The 25,031-nt window shown below is 40.6% G+C and overlaps 1 protein-coding gene across 1 annotated transcript in view; it reads right to left on the bottom strand.

The window, feature by feature from the left end:
* Positions 1-12,409, bottom strand: part of fstl5 (follistatin-like 5) — a gene marked incomplete at both ends in the record, with an annotated part of 133,481 nt that extends 121,072 nt beyond the window's left edge. The window contains 3 exons of the mRNA XM_079228589.1: positions 3,818-3,848; positions 11,047-11,188; positions 12,333-12,409. Of these exons, the coding sequence (XP_079084715.1) occupies positions 3,818-3,848; positions 11,047-11,188; positions 12,333-12,409 (250 nt within the window). The remainder of the gene's footprint in view (positions 1-3,817; positions 3,849-11,046; positions 11,189-12,332) is intronic.
* Positions 12,410-25,031: the final 12,622 nt, after the last annotated feature.

Here is a 25,031-nt window from a genome sequence, read left to right as displayed (position 1 = left end):
AAGCCATCCTTCATAGCAGTGTTGCCACCGCTGACATTATTTACGTGTAATGAGGAAGGCAAGATTATCTCCATCAGGTATTTATGTCTAAATCAGTCTATTTATTCCGTAAAATTGCATTTCACCAGCGGCCCAAGGTCTTGCTGCAGCCTGCATAACAAGCCTGGTTAGTGTGGCACACGCTCGTTCGGGGACTCCAATTACAGAGCATCCTGGAAAACGGCTGGCATTTGTCTGTCTTTGTCTCCTCCGCGCTGACATTCAGTGAGAGTTTATAGGGCGCTGCATTCCCCCGATCTATAATTATTTTTTTTGTTTTCTCATCCACACTAAATGTGGGAACATAATATCCATCCATCCATTTTCAAAAACTCATCTTCTTCAGGGTCGCGGCGCACATTAGGTGAAATATTGGGGCGGGGAACTCCCCGGCCAGGTGTGCCGGTCCATCACAGGCCAAGGAATATTACAGTCTCAGACAATTGCACACATTCAATTATGTGTACAAGAACAAGACCGAGAGGAAATGCACCACCAAAAATGAAATATTCTAAAATAGAGTCTTAAAAGAGAGGCGACTCGTGCATATCATAACGAATGTACGCATTTTTAACCCTTTGAAAACCCACCTATTTGTAGGCCTCTGCTCGAAAATTGCATACCCAAACTAAAAAAGGTATATCTCTGCAACCACTAGGGCTATTTGAAATAGTGTTATAATAAAAGAGTATAATGTGAGTTGTGTGTTCAGATGTGTACATATCAGTCTATAGGTTACTGGTATGAGTAAATGAAGAAGTGACAGTTTTTATATCTGCCATTATGGGCTCCACAGTTTTCAACTGGTTTTAAAGCGAGTTTTAAAACACAGATTACAGCCCTACCTTTTCTCCACCAGGAATCATTTTGCACCTTAACGCTCCCGCGCCTCCCCTCATTTGGGCTTGCTAAATGTCCATTCCAAATGTGGAGGGTGACGCAGCTTGTAAAATCGACGTTTTAACACTAAATTGACCCCAGTTGCGTAATAATGAGAAGCCTCCAATGTACGGCGGGGGTGATGCTTGAATTATTTATGATTTTCCTTTACAGTTCGCTTGCCTTCTCGTTATCGGGGCTGGGAATGAGTTTGCTGAATTCTGGCCAAAGTGAGATCTCCCCTCCCGGCTTACGTAGCGCATTAAAGTGAATCACAGCAGACAGCTGGGGCCGCCCTTTATGGTAATGCACCCTCTACAATTACTGCTTCGACCTTCCCTGGTGAAGAAAAATGGGGAGACGTCCATTTAGCGGCCCTTTCAAACACTTAGTGGCAGACGAGTTGGGCAGCAAGATCACCTTTTGCCTGACATTGACTCTTGTTTAGAGGAGACAGAGAAGACATTAGAAAGGTGACAGGTTGACAGATGAGATGCATCTGTCAACCAGCGAGAAGAGGACCGCGGCGCATTAATGCTTCCACGCCTGCCTTGTGCCACGCCGGTAGATGAAGCTGGTTGGGGATGCTGGTGCCAACCACAGCTGCAGCTAATGGTCCTGTCCATTAAAGATGAATCTATCTTCCAATTATGGTTTAAAGTAATCCATCGTTGAGAAAATGACAATAACAACATCACAACTTTCCCAGTGTCCAAGGTGACATCTGGAAATGACTTTAAACGTCAAAACAAGAGCCCAAAACTCAAAGATATTCAACGTGACATTGATTTAGATTGAAGATAAGCCAAAGCTCCACATATTTGGGAGCTTGGAATACGATATTTTCTTTATTTTGAGAACTAGTGTGAAGGGAGACATGCACTGTAGATGTAAATTAGAGCTAAAACAATAATTAATTCAAGGTTTCCGCCAGTGTATTGCAAGCCCCCTAAATTGACTCCCCGCCGGGCCTAAGCAACGGGGAATTATGTATATTTAAGATGGATTTTTTCACTAGAAAGTAGCAAACTCCTTTTAAGGAATAACTAGACTAGTGCGTAGGTTGTGTGCTTAACTTTTATGTCAAAAGGGAGAGAGAGCTTGTGTGTGTGACTAATATAATATATCATAATAATATATATGATAATATATCTGTATAGCTGTATGTGTACGCTTAGACTGTGGTTAATAACTTATGTCCTGTAGCGAATTTAAGTCAAGTAATTGTTTTCTGATTCATTCTCAGCTATTAAAAGTATAATCTATCAAGCATAACTCTTCACCCATAGCTCGTACTGAGGAAACTATTAGTGGAGACATAAAACAAAAACTACTACTGTGCATGACTAATTACTGAGATACTAATATACATTTACAAAGTTGATCCTAAGCACAAAACCTTCATTCAAATCTATGTGTTAGAGTTTAAGCCTCTTCCATCAACAACTTTTATGTGATGTTGCCTTTTTACTGCACTTATTTGCTTTTTCTCTCTTATTGAGCTTTCTGCTATTTGAATTAATTGCACCAATTTGTTTTGTTGTACCATTTCATCAATGTTTAAATTTGACATTTACAAATCTTGTAAAAGTTTGTCTTGCTTTTGTTTGGCCCGCTGGTTGATTTCCTGCCGTTCCTTTGTGTTGTATCTCGCTTTAGCTTTGTCTGTCAAAGCACTTTGTGAACTGTGTTTTTAAAGATGCTATATAAGGAAAGTCATTATTATTAACTGAAACATATATGGCAACTACACTGCTGCTAAGCTGATACAAAACAAATGCTGTGACAAGAGACATCCTCCACAGCTTCATGTATAAAACATCGTTTCGGTCCAATCCATTTTTTCCTGACTTGTTTCACGCCTCATCGGACCACTGCCCATACTGAAGTTGAAGAGATATGATATTGATGATGAGATGTTGGGCGGCTTGAACCACAACAATGTGTTCCATCATCTGTTGAAGCTTTGCCGTGACTCAAGCATGTTACAGCAGAACACATGTGTCTGGCATTACACAATGTGTATCTCTAAACTACCATTTGTGCTCGTGCGTTTGAAAGTGTGAAAGACCATATTTCTACTAAAAAACGATAATACAAAATGTAGCTTTAGACATTTATTTACATGTGTCTACCATTTTATTCATATCTTTCACTGCTTTTGTGAACTTAAAACCTTTGGTAAACCAATTGCCATCACCTAAACAGAGTTACCACCTATATATCACCTGTAAAGTTAAGTTTGAACACGAAATATGAAGAATTTCCAAAAATCAAGATTCCATTTTTTCAGCTTTAGAGTCATATTTTCTCTTTAAACTTTTGCCTTATGACAATGGTGCCTCATTATATAGATAGGTGAGATTGCTATGCAATTTATGATGTAACACATGGGTATGTAGCTTGTATTAAAGTGCCTTAAAAAGTGAATTTAAGAAATTATGAAAAATCGAGAAAATCAACTGAAAATGACCTCAGTGTTCCAAGAGTTAAGAAACCAGTGAGAGTGAAAACCAGGAGAGACCACCATGGCAAATGTTTACAGCACAGCGTGGTTTCTTGTTCAAATTATGATTACCTGCTGAGATCTTCACATTTAGCAAACACATACAAAATAACGACGGTGTTGTGCTACCTAATGGGTTTCCTATAGTAGAGTTTTTTTTTGGTTAAAGGTGCTCTCTGTATCTGGTGGTTTCTGCTGCTTTCTATTTAAAAAGCACCACCATAGGTAGTCCAAAAGATACTAGAGCAGATGTGCTTGAGCCTTGTGGTTTCCCCCATCACACAACTCATAACACAACCCTGCGCCGGACGTGCATGATGTACAACGCTGGTTGTGTAAACTGCATGTCACAGGAGAGCTAGGAAGAGGAGGAAATGAGAGGTGGAAACTCACCCTTTATCCTCAAGCTCTCAGGGATCCCATCCTGCAGGAACAAAAAGGAGAAGAGATCACAGTTAAGATGAACCAGAAGATCACTGCATCAACAACATGTTTATCTGAGGGAGTAACGTTGTTGGTTTTTGTGCCACAGAAATTGTATTGTACTACTTAGAACAGCCAACTCTTTGTAAATGGCTCAGTGTTCAACGGAGATCATGTGTTAGTGCAGGCGTGACATTCGGGTCCAAGGATTTCACTCCAAGTGCAATAACTCGTCTGACTCAATGTAGTGCCGTCTGTTGGAATGGAGACTAATGATGCACTCATAAGTTAGATATTAACATTCCATTAGCTTAAGTGGTAATTTGCCTCATTTACATGCACAATGATGATCCGTTCAACTGGTTTCTCAGTCACTTTTTCTTTTTTGTGCATTAATGCAAAGTTTTGTGCATTAACACCTTTTGTTAAAGAGGGAATTAAAGCGTTAACAAGAAAGCTATAAATACAGAAATGAGAGGTTTCATGATGATTATCTAAGGTTCAGTGAAAGGCAGCTGTTTTTCACATTCTTGGATATTTTCAGTTTATTTAATTAGTTTTAACCTATAACCTTTTCTCTTGCAATTTTTATATATATATATTTATTTTTTGTCTCATATCGTATCATAGAAATCCATGTAACTCCTAGTTGTTATACTGCTTTCAAACATGATAGTTTCAGACACCTTCCTATTCTGTTATCTAACTCGTCCTTTTTCACTTTTTTTTTTTTCCGAAGCCTGAATGTGCATAAATGCCTTCTAAGGGCTTCTTGCACCACTTAAAACAAATTTGCAGTTTCATTTTTTTCTCACTCACAGCGAACCGAAACTGAACTGTAAAAAAATAAAAAATAATGGAAATCACAGTGTAGAAACACATAAAGAAGAGCAAATAACCATGACCACTTGACTAGGTGCACTATAAAACCAGCTGCATCTGGAGCATGCATATTGATGACGGTTGTAGAAAACGGCGTTATCAGGACTATTATTCTGAGTCGCCGCTCTCCACAAAACCATGAATACTAAAGAAAGAAAGAGGCATTAATATTTGATTTCACTACAGTGAAATCTGCATAGCTCATCGTTCTCCTTCTTGTACAGAACATTCAAACTCGAGCACGACGGTGTTATAGAGAAGATGCATTATGCAACGGGTCCATGGTCAATAATGAACGGTGGTCCGTGACTGCAGACTGAAAATAGCAGATTACCCAAACCTTGCGTTTGCAAAGAATATATGTATTTTCTTATTTAAACATGCCTGATTTGATTTTCAGTTAATTACTTGAGTATGCAATGAATTTAAAGTATTTAACACGTATATGGATAATAATATATTCTTATGATACATAGGTATTCAAGAGATCTCACTAAAGAATAATATATTTTGACTGTGTAGCGCCCTGAAATATGTTATTTCATGTCCTGCTGATTTAATACGACTGTGTCCATTTCTAATAATGTACGTTCAAATGTGTGTTTAAGTTCATTCATATGGTGTTATTCCAATGTTTGAGAACATTAATTACCTGCACACATACTGACTGTGAAGGGGAGAAAGCATTGTATTGACCCTTTAGAAGAGAGCGCTGTCTCTTTAAGAGAGAAGTTAGGAAGAGGGCAGAATGCAGGCGGAAGACAGAAACGTGTGCTTGTGATTAACCGAAGACGGACGTGTTTGTGGACAGTTCGTTTTAAGGGTGCAACAACTGCAAGAGTAATTCAATTCCATTCGACAGAGCAGTTTATATGTTGCCTGTATCCAATGTTGTGTTGGTCATACTATAGAATGCTTCGTTACTTGTGTATGATGAATGATACAGAATATATGGAAATGTTCTTTTAAATTGGATACTGAGTGACTAACTCGACATTGGTCTGAAAAAAATGCAATTTGATTAATTTCCCATATCATTCAGCTCTAATTGATTTCTCTCTCAATTACCTTTTTAATAGATAGATTGATTGAATGATTGTCTTCAAATTGGACACTTTGCACAATGTAGAAAGGGTGAAAAAATAATCACCAAAGTCACACATTTGAGAAGATTGACAGTTATTGTTTTCTCATTTTTGAGTTAGAAATGACTTCAACAGTTTGTGGATTGTTTGATAAACTGTTTCATCAACTCATCCATTAACAAACTTTCCATTTCAGCACTAAAAAGATTAAAAACATGAACAGTATAAGTTTGGAATAAACCACTTCATAGTCAGAGCCAAACCAGTCACAACTATTGTATATTATAACTATATATATAACTATAACTATATATAACTATAACATGGCATGACTGTTATGTCCAGGAACATCCCCTCAGGTGAAGAGACACACAGCGTTAATATCAGCTTGTCTATCAGTTTTTTTATTATTTAAAAAAGATGATGACATTATTAAACTAAAAAGACAACCAAGTCAAACACCATGATCTGATAACAATCATCTCTCGAGTATGTTTGACAAAATATCCTTCACTAGGAATCACACAGAGCACCTGTGGCTCCGTGACATTCTCCGCATCCCTCTTCCCCCCGGAGGAGGTGACATTCAGAATGGCACTACAGGTAGGGAAGATGTCAAATGGGGCCTATTTGCATATGGCAGACAGTGTTCACACTTCATTTGTTTGAAGAGAGTGATTTCCCCAGGGCCACTGGCGGGCCTGTCTCTGCTGCCCCGAGACTCTGGGGACGATGAAGCACCCAGCTGAACAACCTGAGGTTCATCTGCCCCTGTCACAGCTCGCTGGCTGGCCGCCCACATCTCTCTCTCTCTCTTGCTTTATCTCAACCCACCCCCACCGCCTCCTTCCGCCTACACCCCCGTCCTCTTTTTCTTCTCCTTCTCCTGCTTCAGATTCTCACATCCCTCACTCCTCCACACCATCCACTTCCAAGTGCACTTCAACTTGATACATATAACTGCAAATTGCAGCATACCTGTATGACAAGAGACGGGGGATTTACAGTAAGACGGCCGATCAGCGAGGCTGCATCTATCTGTAGGTTCATACGGATAGATGGTGCCGGGTGAAGAACTACACGGCTCCCTCGTTCATCTCAATGTGACAGGTGGACAGCGGGGGTGCTGAAGAAGAGGGCAGCCGGCAAAAGCATTGAACTTGGTTTAACCTGCGCTCCTCTGACAACAAACTGCTATTCAAAAGCAAAGACGTGGACAAGCCGGGTCCAAGTAGGAGACAGTAGAATACAGTTATTATTCGGTTCACGATTATTAAAAAAAGAAGATAGTTGGAAAATCCTTTCACATAGAATGGCAAAAACCACAGACAGTGGAGGTCAAAACATTACATAAATTAATCAAATGTCCTTCCTTCGAAAAATTATAATTCCTGTAATTATCCCACAAAACGATGGTGTACCTTATTCAGGGAATCATTTGATGTAAAAAAGCATAAAAAAATGGATGCATGTATCGAGCGGAAATTGACACGTGTTGCTGGCTTTCGTCGGGAAGCGAACAAAAAAAAGAAAGATGAGTCGCTTTTTGCGAGATATCATACGACCCGTTGTATGAGGATACGTTAAAATATCAATTTTACTTCGAATGCTGTTTTTCATCGAGCACACGTCTCCACCTTCTTTACTATTAACACACCCGCACCAACGCAGACCCTTTCATTGACTGAAAAAAAAAGGCCCTCATATTAATAACAAGTATGAAATAGGAGCAAAGATGAGCAGCAGAACAGACTTAACACCAGCGTGGACATCTTGTTGTTGTTACAGCAGATTGGCTCCATTCAGCGTCTGCTTCATCAGTCCCTGTGGAGACTTTACAGAAGCTGGTTACCTCAGCCTCCGGCTGGCTGCCATTTGAAAGTAGACAGCTCATCAAGATGACTGACAAGGTTTGGGGCTAACACTGACCAGCTGAGGGAGGAGGAGGAAGAGGAGGAGGAAGAGGAGGAGGGTGGAAGTAATGCTGACAGTCACATTTGAGCCAAACATTGTCTATCGCAGCTTTAACTGGAGCTCCTGTACAACAAGCTCTTGTGAATTTTACGATGTATTCTTGTTATTTCTCCCTTTCCCTGTGTCTTTATCTCAATCTCATTTGCGCGGCCCCCGCCCGCCCACTCACTCACTCTCTCTCTCTCTCTCTCTCTCTCTCTCTCGCTCTCTCTCTCTCTCATCCCCTGTTAATCTAGATTTGCCATGTGGCCAAGCCAGTGCTGGATGGACGGGGCTTTTCACACAGTTGCCCTTGCCTCCATTTTGTTTGTCCTGACATAACAGCTTGATGTCAGAGCGGCAAACTCACAGAAATTGCTTTTGTCCCTCGTGCGGAGCGAGTCTAGCCACCGCTATTACGCATCCAGCCTCTCCATCCCTCGCTCCTGAAAGTCGTCGCGAGAGAGCTCGACTGTATGAAATCAAATCTCAACGTAATAGTATTCCCAGAACGATGAATTAGAATCAGGACTGGATTCTGGTGGCACCGGGATCTGTGTCCTCTTCCCGACCCCAATGTGGAGGATTTCACAGCGAATTTCTGAAACAATACCATGGGAATTACGGGGTAGACCATGTGACCGGCTGTTTATGGCCGAGTGCCTCCTGGTGATTGAAGTCTTTGTGAGGAAAGCTTATAAAGGTCGTGTCCGATCCCGTTACCCTTGTCAAACACTGTCCTTCAAAGAGAAGGAAAAAGGCATAGCATTACCACGGCCTCTGGCGTATCACAGCTTGTGGCCGTAAGCTCGAGGGACGCGCGGCACATTTTGTGCAGACGTGGAAATGCACTCGTGCAATGATGTCACTTCGAAAAAATCTTAGTAATATCGCGTTCCATTAATGGTAAACTTGAGAGCCGTTCAATCAAAAGTGTGATGCATACTAGATTTTTAAGAAGCTTATAACTGCTGTAGTTTTGAAACTTGAGACTTCTGTAGATGTTTCAAGTCTGGTCTAACGTCGCTCATTTAACTGTATTGACAAGTGGATGACCCGAGCATCTCAGCAAATCTAGCCGATAGGCAGCGGAGGAGATTCTCTTCCGCAACAAAAAGGCCGATGACATATTTTTGGCAACGTGGCTATTTTTCACATTTCCACTGCCCACTTTTGACAGGCGGATAGATGAGCGGAGTTTACCTCTGTCCTCTCACAGGATGAATTGTAATGGTATGCAGATGCTGTAAATGACATTCCTCTGCAATGTAATCACATCGCTAGGCACATTCATTTCATTGGAGTGGAAAAGCACATATATCATTTTTGTAGCTTCTCGTCAAATTCCCGCTACATGTGGACGTACATTACTTTAATTATTAGAAATCACTCTGCTTCCAAACCCGGGCCAATAAAAGGGGGCAAAGGTCAGAACTAGTTTGAACAAGAGATAATAAGCTGTTTGATACAAAAGGAGGTAATGCACTATTCACACAACCTTCAAAATCAGACCTTCCTATGTGTTATAGACAACTGTACCTCGAAAATGAACATCATTCTCGAAGATGTTAGATGCAGGCCCGGATGTGGATGAGAGCACTTGTCTCAATCAATCTTAGAGACATACATACATACCAGCTCTTAAAATGTCTAAGGAATGTATTTTGCCTATAACAATGCAAGGAATTATGATTTTGAGGCAATCTCTGCAACTGTAGATTTGCTATAGTTTGAAACACAATTCTGGTAGCAGGACCATTAGTTACACGTGATGGTACCGAAACGCTCAATCTATACCTGAATTCCTACACCTAAAGTTGAGAACACAAGCTTAGAGAAAGAACCTTTTTATCCACCAGAGTCAAACGCATTCACTTCACAAGATGAAACTGTGAGACACTGAAATCTACAAAGGTTTTTTTCCTCTTTTTTCTGGATTCTGCTTAACCCATGATGTTTCAGATCTTGATCTGTAGTAAAAAGTATTAACACGACAATGATGAAATGCACATGAAATACACATGAAATGCACATGCTCTCGATGTACATAGAGATGAGGTAAAAAACTGTGATCTGGCCCTTTAAGATTGCCGAGGCAGTTCGGCTCTCTCTCTTCCCGTTTGGTCCAAAGCATCCCACTCTGGCAGAAGTGCTATCTCTGCAGTTTACTGAGATCATACTACAGGATTTTTTTGGGGGGGGATATTGAAGTTTAAATCTGTTCACTTCCTTTACGCACACTATTTCCACAGTAGCTGCGACTGGAAAGAAGCAGAACTCCCGCATAGCTGATCTCTGCGGTCACCGTGTTTGGAGAAGCATCTCTCTAAATAAACATTGTCGAAAAGGTCAAAATGTGTTTGACCACTGTGTCGATTCTACAGCTTTGCATCGCTCCCGGCGCCTCGCTCGACTCTGATAGAGTCCAATGACACTCGTACCATGTGTTTTCTTCTCATCCCTCTCTAACCACCTCTCAACCCTCCCACCTTTCAGTGCCACTGTCTTTCATTCTCTAGCAGACGTGACTAAAGCCGGCTGGAACACATTCGAAATGCAATATTTACTCTGAAGAAGACAGATTGACTTAAAATAAAAGCACTCATTGTCACCGCTAATTTTGTATCTTGGATTTCATAAAGAGGAGATGTGTTTACTGGCGAACAAAATTGTAAAAGAGGCTTATGGGAAATGTGTACTGAAGGACCGCAATCCTGACTAATGCCTCGTGACAAAACACTTTGATTTCCCCTGAAGTCCCCGTCTGCCAAAACAGTCGATTTCTATCCCAGTCTGACTCTAACTGATCCATATCTTTTACTCTGTTGTTTTGGGGCACAGTGAGAGAGAGAAAACACACTATGCTGCTAGTTTAGAGGGGGGAAGTAACTTGTTCCTTGAGATGCAGGGTAAGCGATTGATGAAAGCAGCAGATCTGCCCTGTATCGATGAGTCAATAAGCATTACATTGTATCTTTTAGCTTCAACGCTGAGCTCAAATGAAACGCGATCCTCCTCACTTCACTCAAAGCTCGTCTTCATCTTTGCTCAGCTGTACCTCGCATAAATCCGATGTAGCCTTTGAAAAGGCAGTCCCCTGGTACAGAGGGAGGGATAGTGATTCATCAAGTATTTTTCAGTGGGCAAAAAAAAGACAACAACCACAGGAGAGTCATCTGATGGACGAAGAAAGCGCCACTGTAATTAGTTCCATACTTGGCCAAATCACATAGGCTTCTTGTTATGGACGGCGAATGAAAAAAGGGCGGCGATCAATACCTTGTGTCGGAATCTCACGACTGGTCGATAGAGCGGCGACCGGAGTCCCTCCTTGTTGGGTCTCCCGTCTGCGCCGAGCACAGCGAGGCCCAACAGTAAGATTGCCGCCGACCACCATCTGGTTGTCTTCATTGGTCTTTTCCTGTAAACAAAAACAAAAAAAGGTGAGCGCTCTTCTCCAACCTTTTGGAGGTCCACTACCGCTTGGCCAAAACAATACATCAAGTCTTCAGTAATTAGTGTAGACAATGGGAAACGCAAAACTGTCGCTGGCATAAACTAAAGCTATCAATACGTACCCCGCACTCGGCGAGGAGATTAGATCTCCTTTTGAATCAATTAAGGGGAAATAGACGTCATGAGAAAATCAAGATAAAGAAGACAAAGAGCCAATATATTAAGGCAATTAAAGTGAGGGCTTTGGATTAATTAGTCTGAGTGTCTAAGTCAAGCAACTGTGATGAAGCGGTAAGATTACATCTTAAACAGTTTCCTCACACCCTCACGGAGCTGCAGCCCAAATATATTTATTTAACAGAGGAGAGAATATTCACTTTTCCCCTCCAGTATAACTGCATTTTCAATAATTCATTGCGCCGTCTAAAAAAAACGAGTTTGACCTTTGCACAACATGAATTAAACAAAACAGTGTTTGTGGGAAGACAAAAAAAACCGGCCATGTGAAAATGTCTGTGTCCCAGAAACCACGATGTCCAAGGAAGTAAAAATGCAGGAAATACAGAAAGACAAGTGCTGTTATACAGTAAAGACTCACACAAACACTTGCATGTCTCCAAATAGAAAAACACATCACACACACCAGTTTTATGTTAAAATCTGCAAGGTGTTTGCTCCTTCTTAGGCTTCATCCCTTGTCGTCACTCTGCATTTACGCCTTCAGTTCTTTGTGCGTCACGTCGCAAAAATCCCTTTTGTCACAAGCGCTTTATAAATAAATTTGACTCGACTTGACTTGTTGATTTTCACGCCCAAACACAGAGCTTTACTTTCTAAGCCGCGTCAAGCCACCAGCGCCTGCTCATCATCCTGCAGCGGAGGAGATGACTGACAGCAGGATGGTGACCCCGCTTCCTTGTTCTTCTGGAGTGACACTGAGTCAGACAACAATGGCACCGTTGTGGCAGCTCTGTGGGCCCACGTGGTATTCACTGCCGGTCAGGGGGTCGTGCCGGCAGAGCAGCTTGACGCTGTGATGTGCCGGACGAAATAGGGAACGGGGAAACTTTATTTTTGTGACTCTGACTTGTATTTCCTTCCTGAGCTACCTGCAGAATCCCGACACAATTTCTGCCTTGAAACTCTTGAACCGATACGGAAAAACTGTGCACAGGATGTGATTCATGCTGACAAAAATGGAAACGTTCAATTAGAAGAACAAACATCAACAGCTTGGGTGTGCATATAATTGTCTGCCAAATGCAACACCTATATTCCAGACTTCTTACTTATCTTAGAGACATTGACATGTAAAGAAAATCTGTACTTCGTCAAAGACAACGGTTACAATTACACCCACCTTCTGTGCCCATTCATCCACCTCGCCTCGTTTCATATACAAAAACATTAAAGCCATATTTTCACAACTAAAACAAATAAAGCAGCTAATAAGAGAAAATATTTAAAGGAAATATCTACAAAGAAATGTATGTTCTATGCAACAGCTAGAATAATGATGCTGCTTTAAGCCCTAGTCTTCAGCCTATTTTCCTTCAGAACAAAGCCATTAGCCTTTGCAAATTAAATGTCTCGTCTACCGTTCCCTCACTCCTGTCTCTGTGTAGTAGGGAGGGGGCATAGAAAGTGCTTTGATAATCCAGTGGGCAGGGAGTTTAGTCCAAAGAATGAGTTGAGAAACTCAAAAGATCTCTGAACCTGGCAAAGTAATTGTTAAAACGCTGTTAATCATCAACAGCCTTACCAACCCCCTGCAGACATATAATGGTCGTTTTGTGCTACGGGGCTGTAAGAATCTTACTTATTGCCTCTTTAATGTGACCATATTCATTCTCTATGCATTTCTAAACTCTCCAGATCCAGGTAGGAGTCCTGCCTGCAGCTGCTGCTGCTCCACTTCTCTGCTAAGACAGTCTTTCAGCCACACTAGGTGGATTACCATATCTGCTAGTACAATCAATCAAGTTCTTTGCGGCGTCCCAGTGTTAAATGGGTTATTAATGGACTAACGTTTGCAGGATGCTGTGTCAGAGACATATGGACAGTTTTAGGAAGTGTAACTATGTCACACAGTACAGCTCCTTGCAGACATCAAACTCATTATGATCAGTCACAACTTCAACTCATACAAATAACTTTCCAGTTGTACTTTAACTTAAATTCACGTGGATTGAACAATGGGTTTCTGTTTTAGGTCTATTTTACTTTTCATCTTGTGCACCATTACTGTTAATAGAGCTTGGTGCCACAATGACAAATTACACAGATGGAAAGGAGGCAACAGTTAATCAAATATGACTATAACATTTAATCAAGATCTCTCAAACATTTTCTAAAAAGCAGTATAACCTTGAAGGTGGAGGTGGGACCTTTTTTGTTATAGTTGCCATTGCTACCATTGTAGCAGGCCAACATCCGTATAAACTTAACCAATTTACAGCAAATCGCGGACTCACTGAGGTGAGGTTTTGTGGCAATGATGAAAAATAGCAGCAAATATAACAACCTAATTCTTTAACCACACACTTGCCACAGCGTTGGAAAGCACATCGCTGTGTTTGACTCCTTTTCTGTCACCAGTGTAGCTTTAAAGCATGGTGGAACTAATAAGCTAGCTTGCAGCTGTCTAGTTAGCTAGCTTGCTAACTCCATCGTGCTTTAACGCTACACTGGTTCCAGAAAACGAGCCGGACAGCAGGCTGGTGTCCAGCAGCAGCGTCGGGACTAAAGGCCCCTCAGCCTCACTCCCCGCTGCTCTGGAAAATGACAAGCTACGTAGCTAATTAGCCAGCCTAGCTAGTGTCCGCACAACACTTCATGGCCCCACAGACGTGTGTTGTCACCATAACATCTAACAATCTTCATTTTCTTTTATACCAGTGCCATCTGGAAACAGTTCAATGTCTCACATTCCATTTATATGATTTGATTGCATAAGTTTTAGAAAGGTGTACTTAATGAACTGGAAACTAAATGTAATTACTTGTTCACATAACCTAGGTTCTCCAAAGTGAAAGTTCTCCCAATAAGCCTGAAAGCAAAACAGATTAATATTAGAAAAAGGTGAGATGTCTTTTAGTGAAATTGGTTCATCCACTCTATGTGCATGTCATATAATTGTACAGGCTTTACAGTACACGTTATTGTGTGTGACAGTCACAGTCTGCATGTTTGAGTAAATAGTCCAAGTCTTATTTATCTGCCTTGAAAGCACAGGAGACAGAAACAGTCTGGAAGTTTTGTCTGAACTTCCCCAGGGATTGTCATCATAACTTTTGGCTCGTGGTTTTAAATTCCCTGGAGCACGTCTAAGCTTTGGCATTGACTTTCAAATGAAGACTACCCATTTCCCACTATGTACACAATGCATCATGACTTGACAAGCTCAGAGCCTCTCCCCCACCCCATCTGTCTCGTTCAACGGATTTTCGCCTTTCAATGCACTGCGCGAGCATAACAACAGAAATATCCATAAAGCTCAATCTTATACTACGTATACATATTACCTGACTGCAACATGCTGGGAATTAACTGGGTTTGAATACATGCACACAATGTCATTTAATATCAGCTGTCATGCTTGTTTGGAGTCTGGAAAATAGGAATACATAATTAAAACGTGCTATACATTTTCCTGCATGCATGATTTTCTTTTCCCCCCCCGAAGAGACGTAGTTCACGAATACTCTTCTCCCATGTGACTATTACTAGTCGGCTTAGACTAATTCTGACGTATTGCTGATATCTCTCCACTTTACAGCTTTCTCATTACAGTCAGCTTGTCTCAAATATAATTGAACAAATGTTCAATTCTGAATATGGCTGATAGTCTACTGGTAACACTGTGTTACTTCTGTTTTTTAGACTGTATGAGCCTCAGTGGAGTCCATGATTTCGAAACAAGACTGTGAACATATTGAGAACAATCAAACAACGTATGGCACAAGTCAAGACATTTCAACCCCTTGCGAAAGGGCAGCAGCCCTTGTGGTTGAGTATTTTAGCAACAACAGCAACGCTTCCATCGAGCATCTGCTTTGCACTGTAAATCTAAAGTGGGTGGGGTGGGTTGACCTTCGTGCACACAGGAACTGAGAATTAAAACTCAAATTAAAACTAACTCCTCAAATGAACCAATATCTACTTATCATAGTTCAAATGTTTTTGACTTGCTTAATCAAAGAGTACTTCAAGTAGTTCCTTGTTATATTGTATTTATTGTCTGAGTGCTAAAGAAATAACATTTACCAGTTCACTTAGAGGAAAAAAATAAAAAAAGATTAGATGAATATAAAAATGAATTAGGTTGCAATCATTCCTACCGAGCGGCTGGACTACAGACATATTTTATACTTTATTTTATATATTCATATTCTACTATTCTACGACTGTAAATGTAATATGTTTATATTTCTGCACTGGGTTAATTGTTGTTGTTTGTCTAATGCATTCACCACCCACCAAGACGAATTCCTCGTATGTGTAACATACCTGGCAAACAAATTGTTCTGATTCTGATTTGCCTTCATGATTTATGGTTGTTGAAGTTAAAATACTATACATGCAATTCCCTTGACTTCCCAATGAATTGTGTAATCAGAGAAGAGCACTGTGATGTGAGTGCACGAAACCTCTGTGAATGGAGGGCAAGGAAGTGTTGAAAAAGACACGGATGCTCTGTCAACCGACCATGGCCCAACACAGCGCCAAAATACTCTCAATGTGAAGGTTGTGACCTCTTCAAGGTCACGGCGTTTGAATCACATCACATAGACGGTGAACCCGACCTCATTTCAACACAAAATACAACAATTATGCCAAGCATGAGACTTGCTCATTGTGACAGTAAAAACTCCAGGAACTAATCAATATGTTAAAAGTATTTTGGAAGCTTTGCACTGACTGACTTCAGTGAATCTTTTGCGAGTCTGGGTGTCGCACCTTTCAAGTGCTCGATATCCCGCTTATGACATACAGAAGGTCACACTTCTGCCACATTAGCTTATCTTATTCCTGTTTCTTATGCTGCCACAAAACAAACCGATAACAGACAGATGAGGGAGACACAGCGGAAAATGCAATGAGCTTTCTTTGCATATGATTTAAAAATCAAAGCCTGTTCTGCAAGATGGACAAATTTATTTAAATGCTTTCGTTTGCAAACTCTTTTTAAAACCTGTCAAGTGTTGAAATGACATTGGAGGTTTCATTCATCAATTTTCTATGGCAGCAATCTATTTTTTTTGCACTTCGGCAGTATGCCCTATTTTCTTTCTGTAGTATCAAATGCAAAGTGTCAAAGGAGGACACAAATCACATCTTTTTTTCCATTCATTCACTGTTATTTATCCACTTTGCTGAGCATGCATGAGGTTTTTCTGCAATCTTCCTGCTTCAAAGTCAGCCGGTCCTGCAGATTTACGCTAGGGAGCGGTCCAGTACATTCAGACATATTGTGAAGCTGAGTTGCATAGCAAAGCTTAAGTGCCTTGGCTCAACAGTTCCACCTTAGTGTGATGATCCACAATGTCTTGCTAAACTGCCGTGACCAATAGAGATTTTTTTAACGATTCTACGAGAACATAAAATTAAGAAAAGAGAAAGCCAAGGCATTACATTTAGCTTAACCTTGATAACGCAAGTTTGCTTATTTTCAGACATAAGCCTCTAAATTTGTATCGCAAATAACTTCCATCTTTAATCCATGCAGGTTTCCTCTCCTGTTCATGAGCAAGTAGAAGATTTAAAGTTGCTAAATAAGAGATTTGAATCATTTGTATTGCCTCGCAGCGGCACGCAGCGGCTCTCAGCATGGCGGCGTCTTTCAGCTAACAGTGCTAAAAGCCCTAAAGCACCTTTCACACAGGAAGTTTGTACTCTCTCTCTCTGGGGTTTGTACTCTCTCTCTCGGGTTCTGCTGGGTTCAGCGCACATCTCACATCTAGGCTTTGCTAGACGTGGCGAGAAAAGCTGTCATGGCGCCGCGCGAGCCATCAGGAAATAACGTGTTTCACAGCGCGGTGTAGCAGTTGTTGCGTTCTGTGTGAAAAGCTCTAACAGGGCAAACAACAAAAAAGGTTCTGACAGAGTTAACCGTGTTTTGTCTGAGGAGGGAACAAGATGCTGGGTGCTACGCTTCTGTGTCAGCTGTAACCGCCGTATGAGCGCAGGGCAGAGCAGCGGCCATTATTTAGTCGATGGGGAACGCTCACGTGCACAAACATGCACTAACATGCACTAAGAGCACGCTCCACACAGCGACCTCATTCTCTGCTCAGATACATATTGCTACTCTATATCTGGACATTGGAAACAGTTGTTTGATGCTTCATTAAAGCTCAGAATATTTAATTTAACCCTTTTAAGATAATGTATATATTTTAAAAACATTGCAACAAAAACAGCCCATTTATTATGTTAGTACAACCTGTTTTTGTGGTGTGTGGTGAAATGGTTTGCTGGTGAGTGCACTTAAATCTGCTTTTTTTATTTTATTTGATAAACATATAACCAGCAGTTGAAGAAGTGTTTCCATCATTTACAGTGACATAGCAATACCCCAGTGTAGAAATACTCTGTTTCAAGTAAAAGTATTAGCATCAAAATGTAGCAAACATAAAATGAATCATTATACAGAAGGGTCCATATCAGAATATTATATCATTGGGTTCTAATCATCAATTGATTACTGGTGGTGTCACTTTGATAATGCAGCTGCTAAAAATAGGGATAATTTCAATCACTCGCTATATACGTATATGAATGTATTTGTAAAGTCTCGTAACTACAACACCAATAGCAGCTTGATATCATTTTCTGATTATATAGTAGCCTTCATGATACATTTTTTTTAATGCAGGACTTCACCAAAGTATATTCACAGTGTGATATTGCTACTTTTACTGCGTGTATAGGTCAAAGTAAAACACCAAACTCAACAGACTTCTAACGGAGACGGTGTTTAGACTGAAAAGAAAAGAAGGGTAGACATGTATCTGCTTTTATATTCAAAATCCATGTGTTTTTAAGTTGGATAACGGTGTGTTTATGTCTAGCAAAAGAAAGATTTGCCAGTAAAACATACAAGTTAAATTAAGCAAAGATCTCACTGGATTGCAATAGAATATTCAGTTTTTCTTGCAATATTCTCAGACTTTCATTCCGTTCTATGAAATTGTATAACATGTTATCAGGTTTTATTCAATATTCTTCACTTTTAGATCCATTTTGTTGTGGCTTGTTTTGTTTCAGCTCCTGTGAGCATGAAAAACAATTAAGAGTGAACAAGGACTAAATTTAGAGCAGGGAATTTTCTCACTCAGGAAATTGGATTTCTTTTTCTTCCTTTTTCTGCATTGCCATCAGTCAGGCCCGTAATGTTTTTTGGACCCTAAATTATTCTGCAAATGTTTATCAACACATGCACATAACTCATTTCACCACAAGTGGATCTATATTATTCAAGAGATTGAGTTTGTGTGTTGGTTTCGAAAAGGTATGTTTACTGGTGATTGAGTGGAATTCATCATGATGCAGACTGAGATTTGGTTTCCAGAAATTCAGATTCTGTTCGCTGCAGAGTAAAAAATGTCAACTTCAGACTAGAGGAGTCGACTTATCTGACCTTATTAATGTTTCAAAGCTCCAAAAATACTGTTTCTCCAGGCCCATTAAATGAGGCCCACCTGTACAGCTGGGAAATGACATCGCTGTAGTGGCACACGGGACTTTTTCCAACTAGCAAGCATGCACTGGTGCTCCCAGTTTGCTCTGTAAACCAACGATTTCCTAGAGACGCTTGTTTGAAATTATTTAAATTTGTCAGCGAGGTCACTGGAGGGGAACTTGAAGTCAGCAGATAAACGGCTCTGCTCTTCTCTCTCTCTCACCGTATGCCTCGGCTGACACATTCCTCACCTCCTGTGGGCAGATCTCTTTAAGCGCGCTCAGCGGTATTTTCTATGTACAGATCAATTCGGTCGGAGCACTACAGTTTGTCTCAGAGATATCTGGAGAACACTGGAGCGTCTGCTATGTGTGTTCGCTGCCCAAGCGCCCCGCTGCAGCATGTCTTATTTGGCAGACTTATCATGGCACTTCTCATACTCGTACATCCCCGGCAGCACTGTACACTGATAAAGGACTCGTTCAAGTTCAAAGCACGTCCAAAACCACAGGCGACAGACTTCCCCCCAGGGTAGCTCTTCCGTTTGGTCCTTGTTCCTCCTTTACAAATGCAAAAAAATGCTGTGCCAATCTTTTAGAAAGAGCAGTTCCATCCAACAAAAGAACAAAGGGAGGACTTTGAATGTAATACAAGCCTAAATGAGTATCTTCAATAGTAACTCATGTTATGTCCCTGCATGGTGTCTGCAGGAATCGTTTCTCATGATACACTACTGCGGCTGCTCTGCCATTAGTTTGGTGCATCAAGGAAGCATCAGCCACCTCTGTAGTCCAGACGCCCAACGATATGCATGAAAATGAAACACTCGAGGTTTGAAAAGGATTTGCAGACAGTGTTTTGCATAAGGCGAAAACAAAAACGCCTTTCACTGCAGTGTTCTGGTGGTTCTCACCTCACAATCTGAACAGACCATACTACATTTTCCACATTTTCCACAAGACTTGCAGCCAGTGAGTCAGTTAATAAATGGCAAAGTGGCTTCATAAAAAGGGGCAGCACTTGCCCAGAGGTTAGAAACGCTGGCTGCTGAATGTAAGGTTGTAATCTTATATGAAGCCCATATAAACTCAAAGGAACGGCTGTTTGAAGTAAAGGGGCAAAAATCTTTTCCTACAGAAAGTACTGCAGTTTCCCCCCTGGGCAAAGCACTGACCCCTAAATATCTACTCTGAAACTACAAACTGGACCAGGAAAGCCATTCATCTGATGTTTGATCTATACGTTAAGGAGAAGGTATAGATATTTTTGGACTTTAATATGAATATTTTTCATTCAATCTCACATTTTCAAACACAAGTCTCATAATGTTACACTATAAACTGCAGGTACAGTTTGTAGGCAGCATACCATAAACTCAACTTTATATCGGCTGTTAAGCTTCTTTAAACCTTGATCCTGAAACTCTTAAATTCCACACAAAATACATGTTTAATCATGCCACAAAAGCCTGTGCTGGTAATTCATTAATGGTGAATGTGCAGAATAAATGTGAGATTGTTTATAGTTCATTTCCGCCGTGTTTGATTTGCTTCACTGATTTTTACCTATTTCGTGTTGGAACAGTCCCTAAAAAAGATGAATGATTTCCAAAACTCTATAAATCACTTCAGTCACATCCTAACAATCATTTATTTTCCTTTTGTTATCTTTACGTATACCAAGACAAGATGACGCTTACATCCATTTTTTGCTGTCATTCTTTTTCCTATTTATTCATAGCATAAGAGAGGCAGTCACCTTTTTAAAAATGCTCTTTTTTTGTGAGTCCTTATTATTCCTTTTTATTATTAACTTAAATTGTCTTAATGTTCTCATAAGAACTGGTCTATGTAGAGAAATTTAAGAAAAAAACAATAAAAAAACAACAATCCCAACTAAAAGTCCATTTCCTAGCTTTTTTTTAGAGATTTCAACTGTTTCTTCCCCAGCAGACGGATTTATTGACGTGAGCTCAACAAATTTAATTCGTAATACTTTTGAGATTTCTCATCCATATGTTTTTCCTTTGATTAAGTCCAAAATGGATTTATTGAACAATGTGTCATATAGTTGGAACATCAAACAAGTGGACAAACTATTGTTTCCGAGATCAATATGCAACACAAATATGCAACGCTTTTTACAGTGATACCGTATGTAAAGGAAATAAAATACAATTATTGTTTTTCTGTTTTCCAGACTTGGTCCTTGTGTTTCATCACTATGCAGTACAGTAGAAGAACAGTGCTGATCTGCCTCCTTTGCTTTTTGGCAACAACTTGGAAGCTACGTAATCGTTGCTGTAGGCCTTTGGCACCGCTCTGCACCATTACATTTGTCACGACTTTTGTCAATAAAATGTGAGGTTCTGCTTGTGTGTATTGATGTGACACGGTGACTATCGCTGCACATGATCACTGCCCAGCCCCTCCGTTTATTCCAGGCTGTTACGGCAGCTGGAAACATAAAATGCATTAATTCCCGTGTGCCAAAGGATTTTTCCTAGAAAAACCCTCTACTATAAACCAGGTGCTTAGAGACACAAATAAAGCTGAAATCTGTCACAAATAGGATATTCTCTGAATCACAATTCCGTGGTATCAATTGGCAATACAGAGCAAAATGTTTTTCATTTTCAGCCGGAACCTTTCCTTGAACAAGATAAAGATGGAAAGTATTTTGATCGCAGCAACCTTTTGGTTTAGGAACCTTTTGGTTTAGCAACCTTTTGGGTTAGCAACCTTTCGGGTTTGGAACCTTTTGGTTTAGAAACCTTTTGAGTTTGAAACCTTTTGGGTTAGGAACCTTTTGGTTTAGAAACCTTTTGGGTTTGAAACCTTTTGGGTTAGGAACCTTTTGGGTTAGGAACCTTTTGGTTTAGCAACCTTTCGGGTTAGGAACCTTTTGGTTTAGCAACCTTTTGGGTTGGGAACCTTTTGGTTTAGCAACCTTTTGGGTTGGGAACCTTTTGGTTTAGCAATCTTTTGGGTTAGCAACCTTTCGGGTTAGGAACCTTTTGGTTTAGCAACCTTTTGGGTTAGGAACCTTTTGGTTTAGCAACCTTTTGGGTTAGGAACCTTTTGGTTTAGCAACCTTTTGGGTTAGCAACCTTTCGGGTTAGGAACCTTTCGGGTTTAGCAACCTTTCGGGTTAGGAACCTTTTGGTTTAGCAACCTATTGGGTTAGGAACCTTTTGGTTTAGCAACCTATTGGGTTAGGAACCTTTTGGTTTAGCAACCTTTTGGGTTAGGAACCTTTCAGGTTAGGAACCTTTCGGTTTAGCAACCTTTTGGGTTAGCAACGTTTTGGTTTAGCAACCTTTTGGTTTAGCAACCTTTTGGTTTAGCAACCTTTTGGTTTAGCAACGTTTTGGTTTAGCAACCTTTTGGTTTAGCAACCTTTTGGTTTAGAAACCTTTGCTGGATCGTAGTACCCACCCCCTGAACATGTTCCTGCTCCGAAGGTAGTCCTATCTGAGGGCGCAGGACCTAGCAGGTGGAGTTTGTAGTAATGTTACAGAAGTCTAGAGGCTGCTAGAACAGAACACATTCAGACTGCAAACGAACACGGTTTGTCTGCGTAGGGAGTTTATTTTGTTATTCAAGTGTAAAGTTGACTTCCCAAACTTTAATTATGAAAATAACCTCAAACAAAATAAGTAGAAAGAGTAGAGTTCTTTGTTTTGCCTTGGCTTCCTCGAGTTCAAACTCCCTTTCAACCTACGTGCCACTAATTTTTTCTCCTCTGCATTCTTGAGATTCGAAGGAAACGCAAACACAATTGCACCACGATAACTTTTGAATCCCTGAGTCGGTTTTCCGGATTTTAATTTGCGGAGGCGCCTTAGCTTTTAACCGACAAGGACAATTCTATTTTCGGGGAAATTCTCTCGTGGCTCCTCTCATCAGCACTTCTTTTTCTGCTGTAGCAACGTGAACAACATAACGCACCCAGAATTCAAAGCCTCATCCTCACAAAACCATCATTGTGTAATCACGGCCCATTCATCTGAAATTACATGGGGACAGATGTTTTGGTGAGAGCATGTTTTTGCTACCGGAGCACTTCCTCTGCAGACGCCCAGCTGTGCTGGCAGCTGTATCTGCTGACAGCGAGCATGGATTCTGCTTTGTGTGCGGCCTTTAAATTTCCTCTGATCTCCATATTTGGAGGACACATTCACGTTTAACATATTTAGCCCATGCCTCGACACAGACTGACTGATATGTGACCTTTAGCTTCTGCTCCAGTCTGTTTTAATTATGTATGACTCCCTGCTGCTATGTAGAGGAACGATATTGATTTGTTGTCGCTTAAGTAGGCGTTAATGGCACCTGAGGAGTCATAATCTGGTGCCTTTGATTTGCTTTACTTTTAACTTCAGAAAGAAAGAAATCATTATTTTCATGACAGATTAATTAGCGCAAGCTCACCTTTAAGCCGCCTTCTGTTCGAATGGATAAAATGCCAAAGGAAGTGTAAGACTTAATTAACTGTATCCTGGTTTGTGCTATTGACAGCAGACATAATGAGCAATAGTGACTACGGCATGAGGAAATAGTTGAAAGGGCCCCCTTTTTTTTTAAACCTTCGGCTTTGCCCCCTTTCTTTCCTTTCATCTGAGGAGCAATTTTCAGAAAAGGGGATTTCTTTCTGGAGCTTAAATTGAGTCCAAATAGTTGAGCCAAATCTGAACAGGCCATGTAAAAGCCGAGGTCTAAACCTGGCGCAGCCTTTAGCATCTCTCAAATATTCTGGATCACGTCCAAATAAGAGTCACTCGAACTTCCGTAATCCCCATGATGTATTACATATGACCAGTTATGCTAATGGTCCAATTCAATAACCTAATTGAGTTTACTTAATGAATAAGTATTCATTTGTGTATATTTGTTCCTCAATATGATGATCATTATATTACATGTTGGTGTTAAAAACACCTCTCTGGGTTTGTGAAGTTCAACTAATCTACATTACAGCAAACGTGTGCATTGAGGTGCTCCACCTTCAAACCCCGTCACTCAATGATCCGCGGTATAAATATGTATGTATAAGAAGTATAATAGGCAGTAGCCATGTATGAAGATGTAGCGCCATGCTGGTAGCAAATAAACCATCCTGATGGTAAAGAAGGGTAAACAATCTCTAGGATGGAGGATGGAGGATAGAGGATAGAGGATAGATAATAGAGGATGGAGGATGGAGGATAGAGGATGGAGGATGGAGGCTGGAGACTCCATATTTCTATTTGACAGTTGTCTAATTTAGTCAATGACGTTTAAACTGATGTGAGATCCAGTTAAAGACAAGTTTGATGTAAATATTTCATCACTTTAAACCCATGCGTGCCCTTTTTATTGTGGTCAAAGTTACAGTTCATGGCAATACTTCCAAGTTACAGTAATACGTGCAAGTGCTTGAAGGGAAGCCGTTACATGCTCGGTTTGAAATAAGAAAGCATAAATCTGTGCGTGACTGACTCGCTGCTACCTCATTACCTGCTGTTGAGGTGCACTTAACTCACAAACTGCTCCGGTGGGGCTGCTCAGGGGCGAGCTGATAAAACCTGTGGTTATCCAGGGCAGCTCTCAGGTGTGACTGTGTGTTACGAAGCATGGTGTTGTTTTCATGCTCGGCAAACCTCGTCTGCACGAGTGAAAGTTTACAATAGATGCCAGAGACTTTAAAGACAAATTATCACATTGTTAACCCTGCTGCTTTAGTTTTCAGACAGGTGATGCAGGGGGATGGGCAAAGCAATCACCCACCACAATGGCAATTTTAAAAATACACAATTGGCAGTGAAATCTCCAAAAGGGCTTCTAAATGGACCTTTCGGTGAGAATGTTTAGTGTTGCTTCCAATGCAAAGAACCTCAAAGTTAAGGGGATGAGAAGTCCTGAAAGCAATCAGGGAAAAAATATAGAAATATGAAGATCTACAATTCTCCATCTACTGATAAAGATCCTGTGATATGATCAAAAGCTCCGGAACAGCTACTAAATGGACCTTTAGCTGAGATTGTTTTGTGCAGCTTTCAGTGTCAACAACGACCTTTGAACCTCAACTTTAAAAGACAAGAAGTCCATTAAGTCATCATGGGGGAAAAAAATCTAAACATGAG

Source organism: Taurulus bubalis, assembly GCF_910589615.1.
Source record: "Taurulus bubalis genome assembly, chromosome: 13".
NCBI classification, from domain to species: Eukaryota; Metazoa; Chordata; class Actinopteri; order Perciformes; family Cottidae; genus Taurulus; species Taurulus bubalis.
This window is presented reverse-complemented; position numbering and strand designations above follow the sequence as displayed.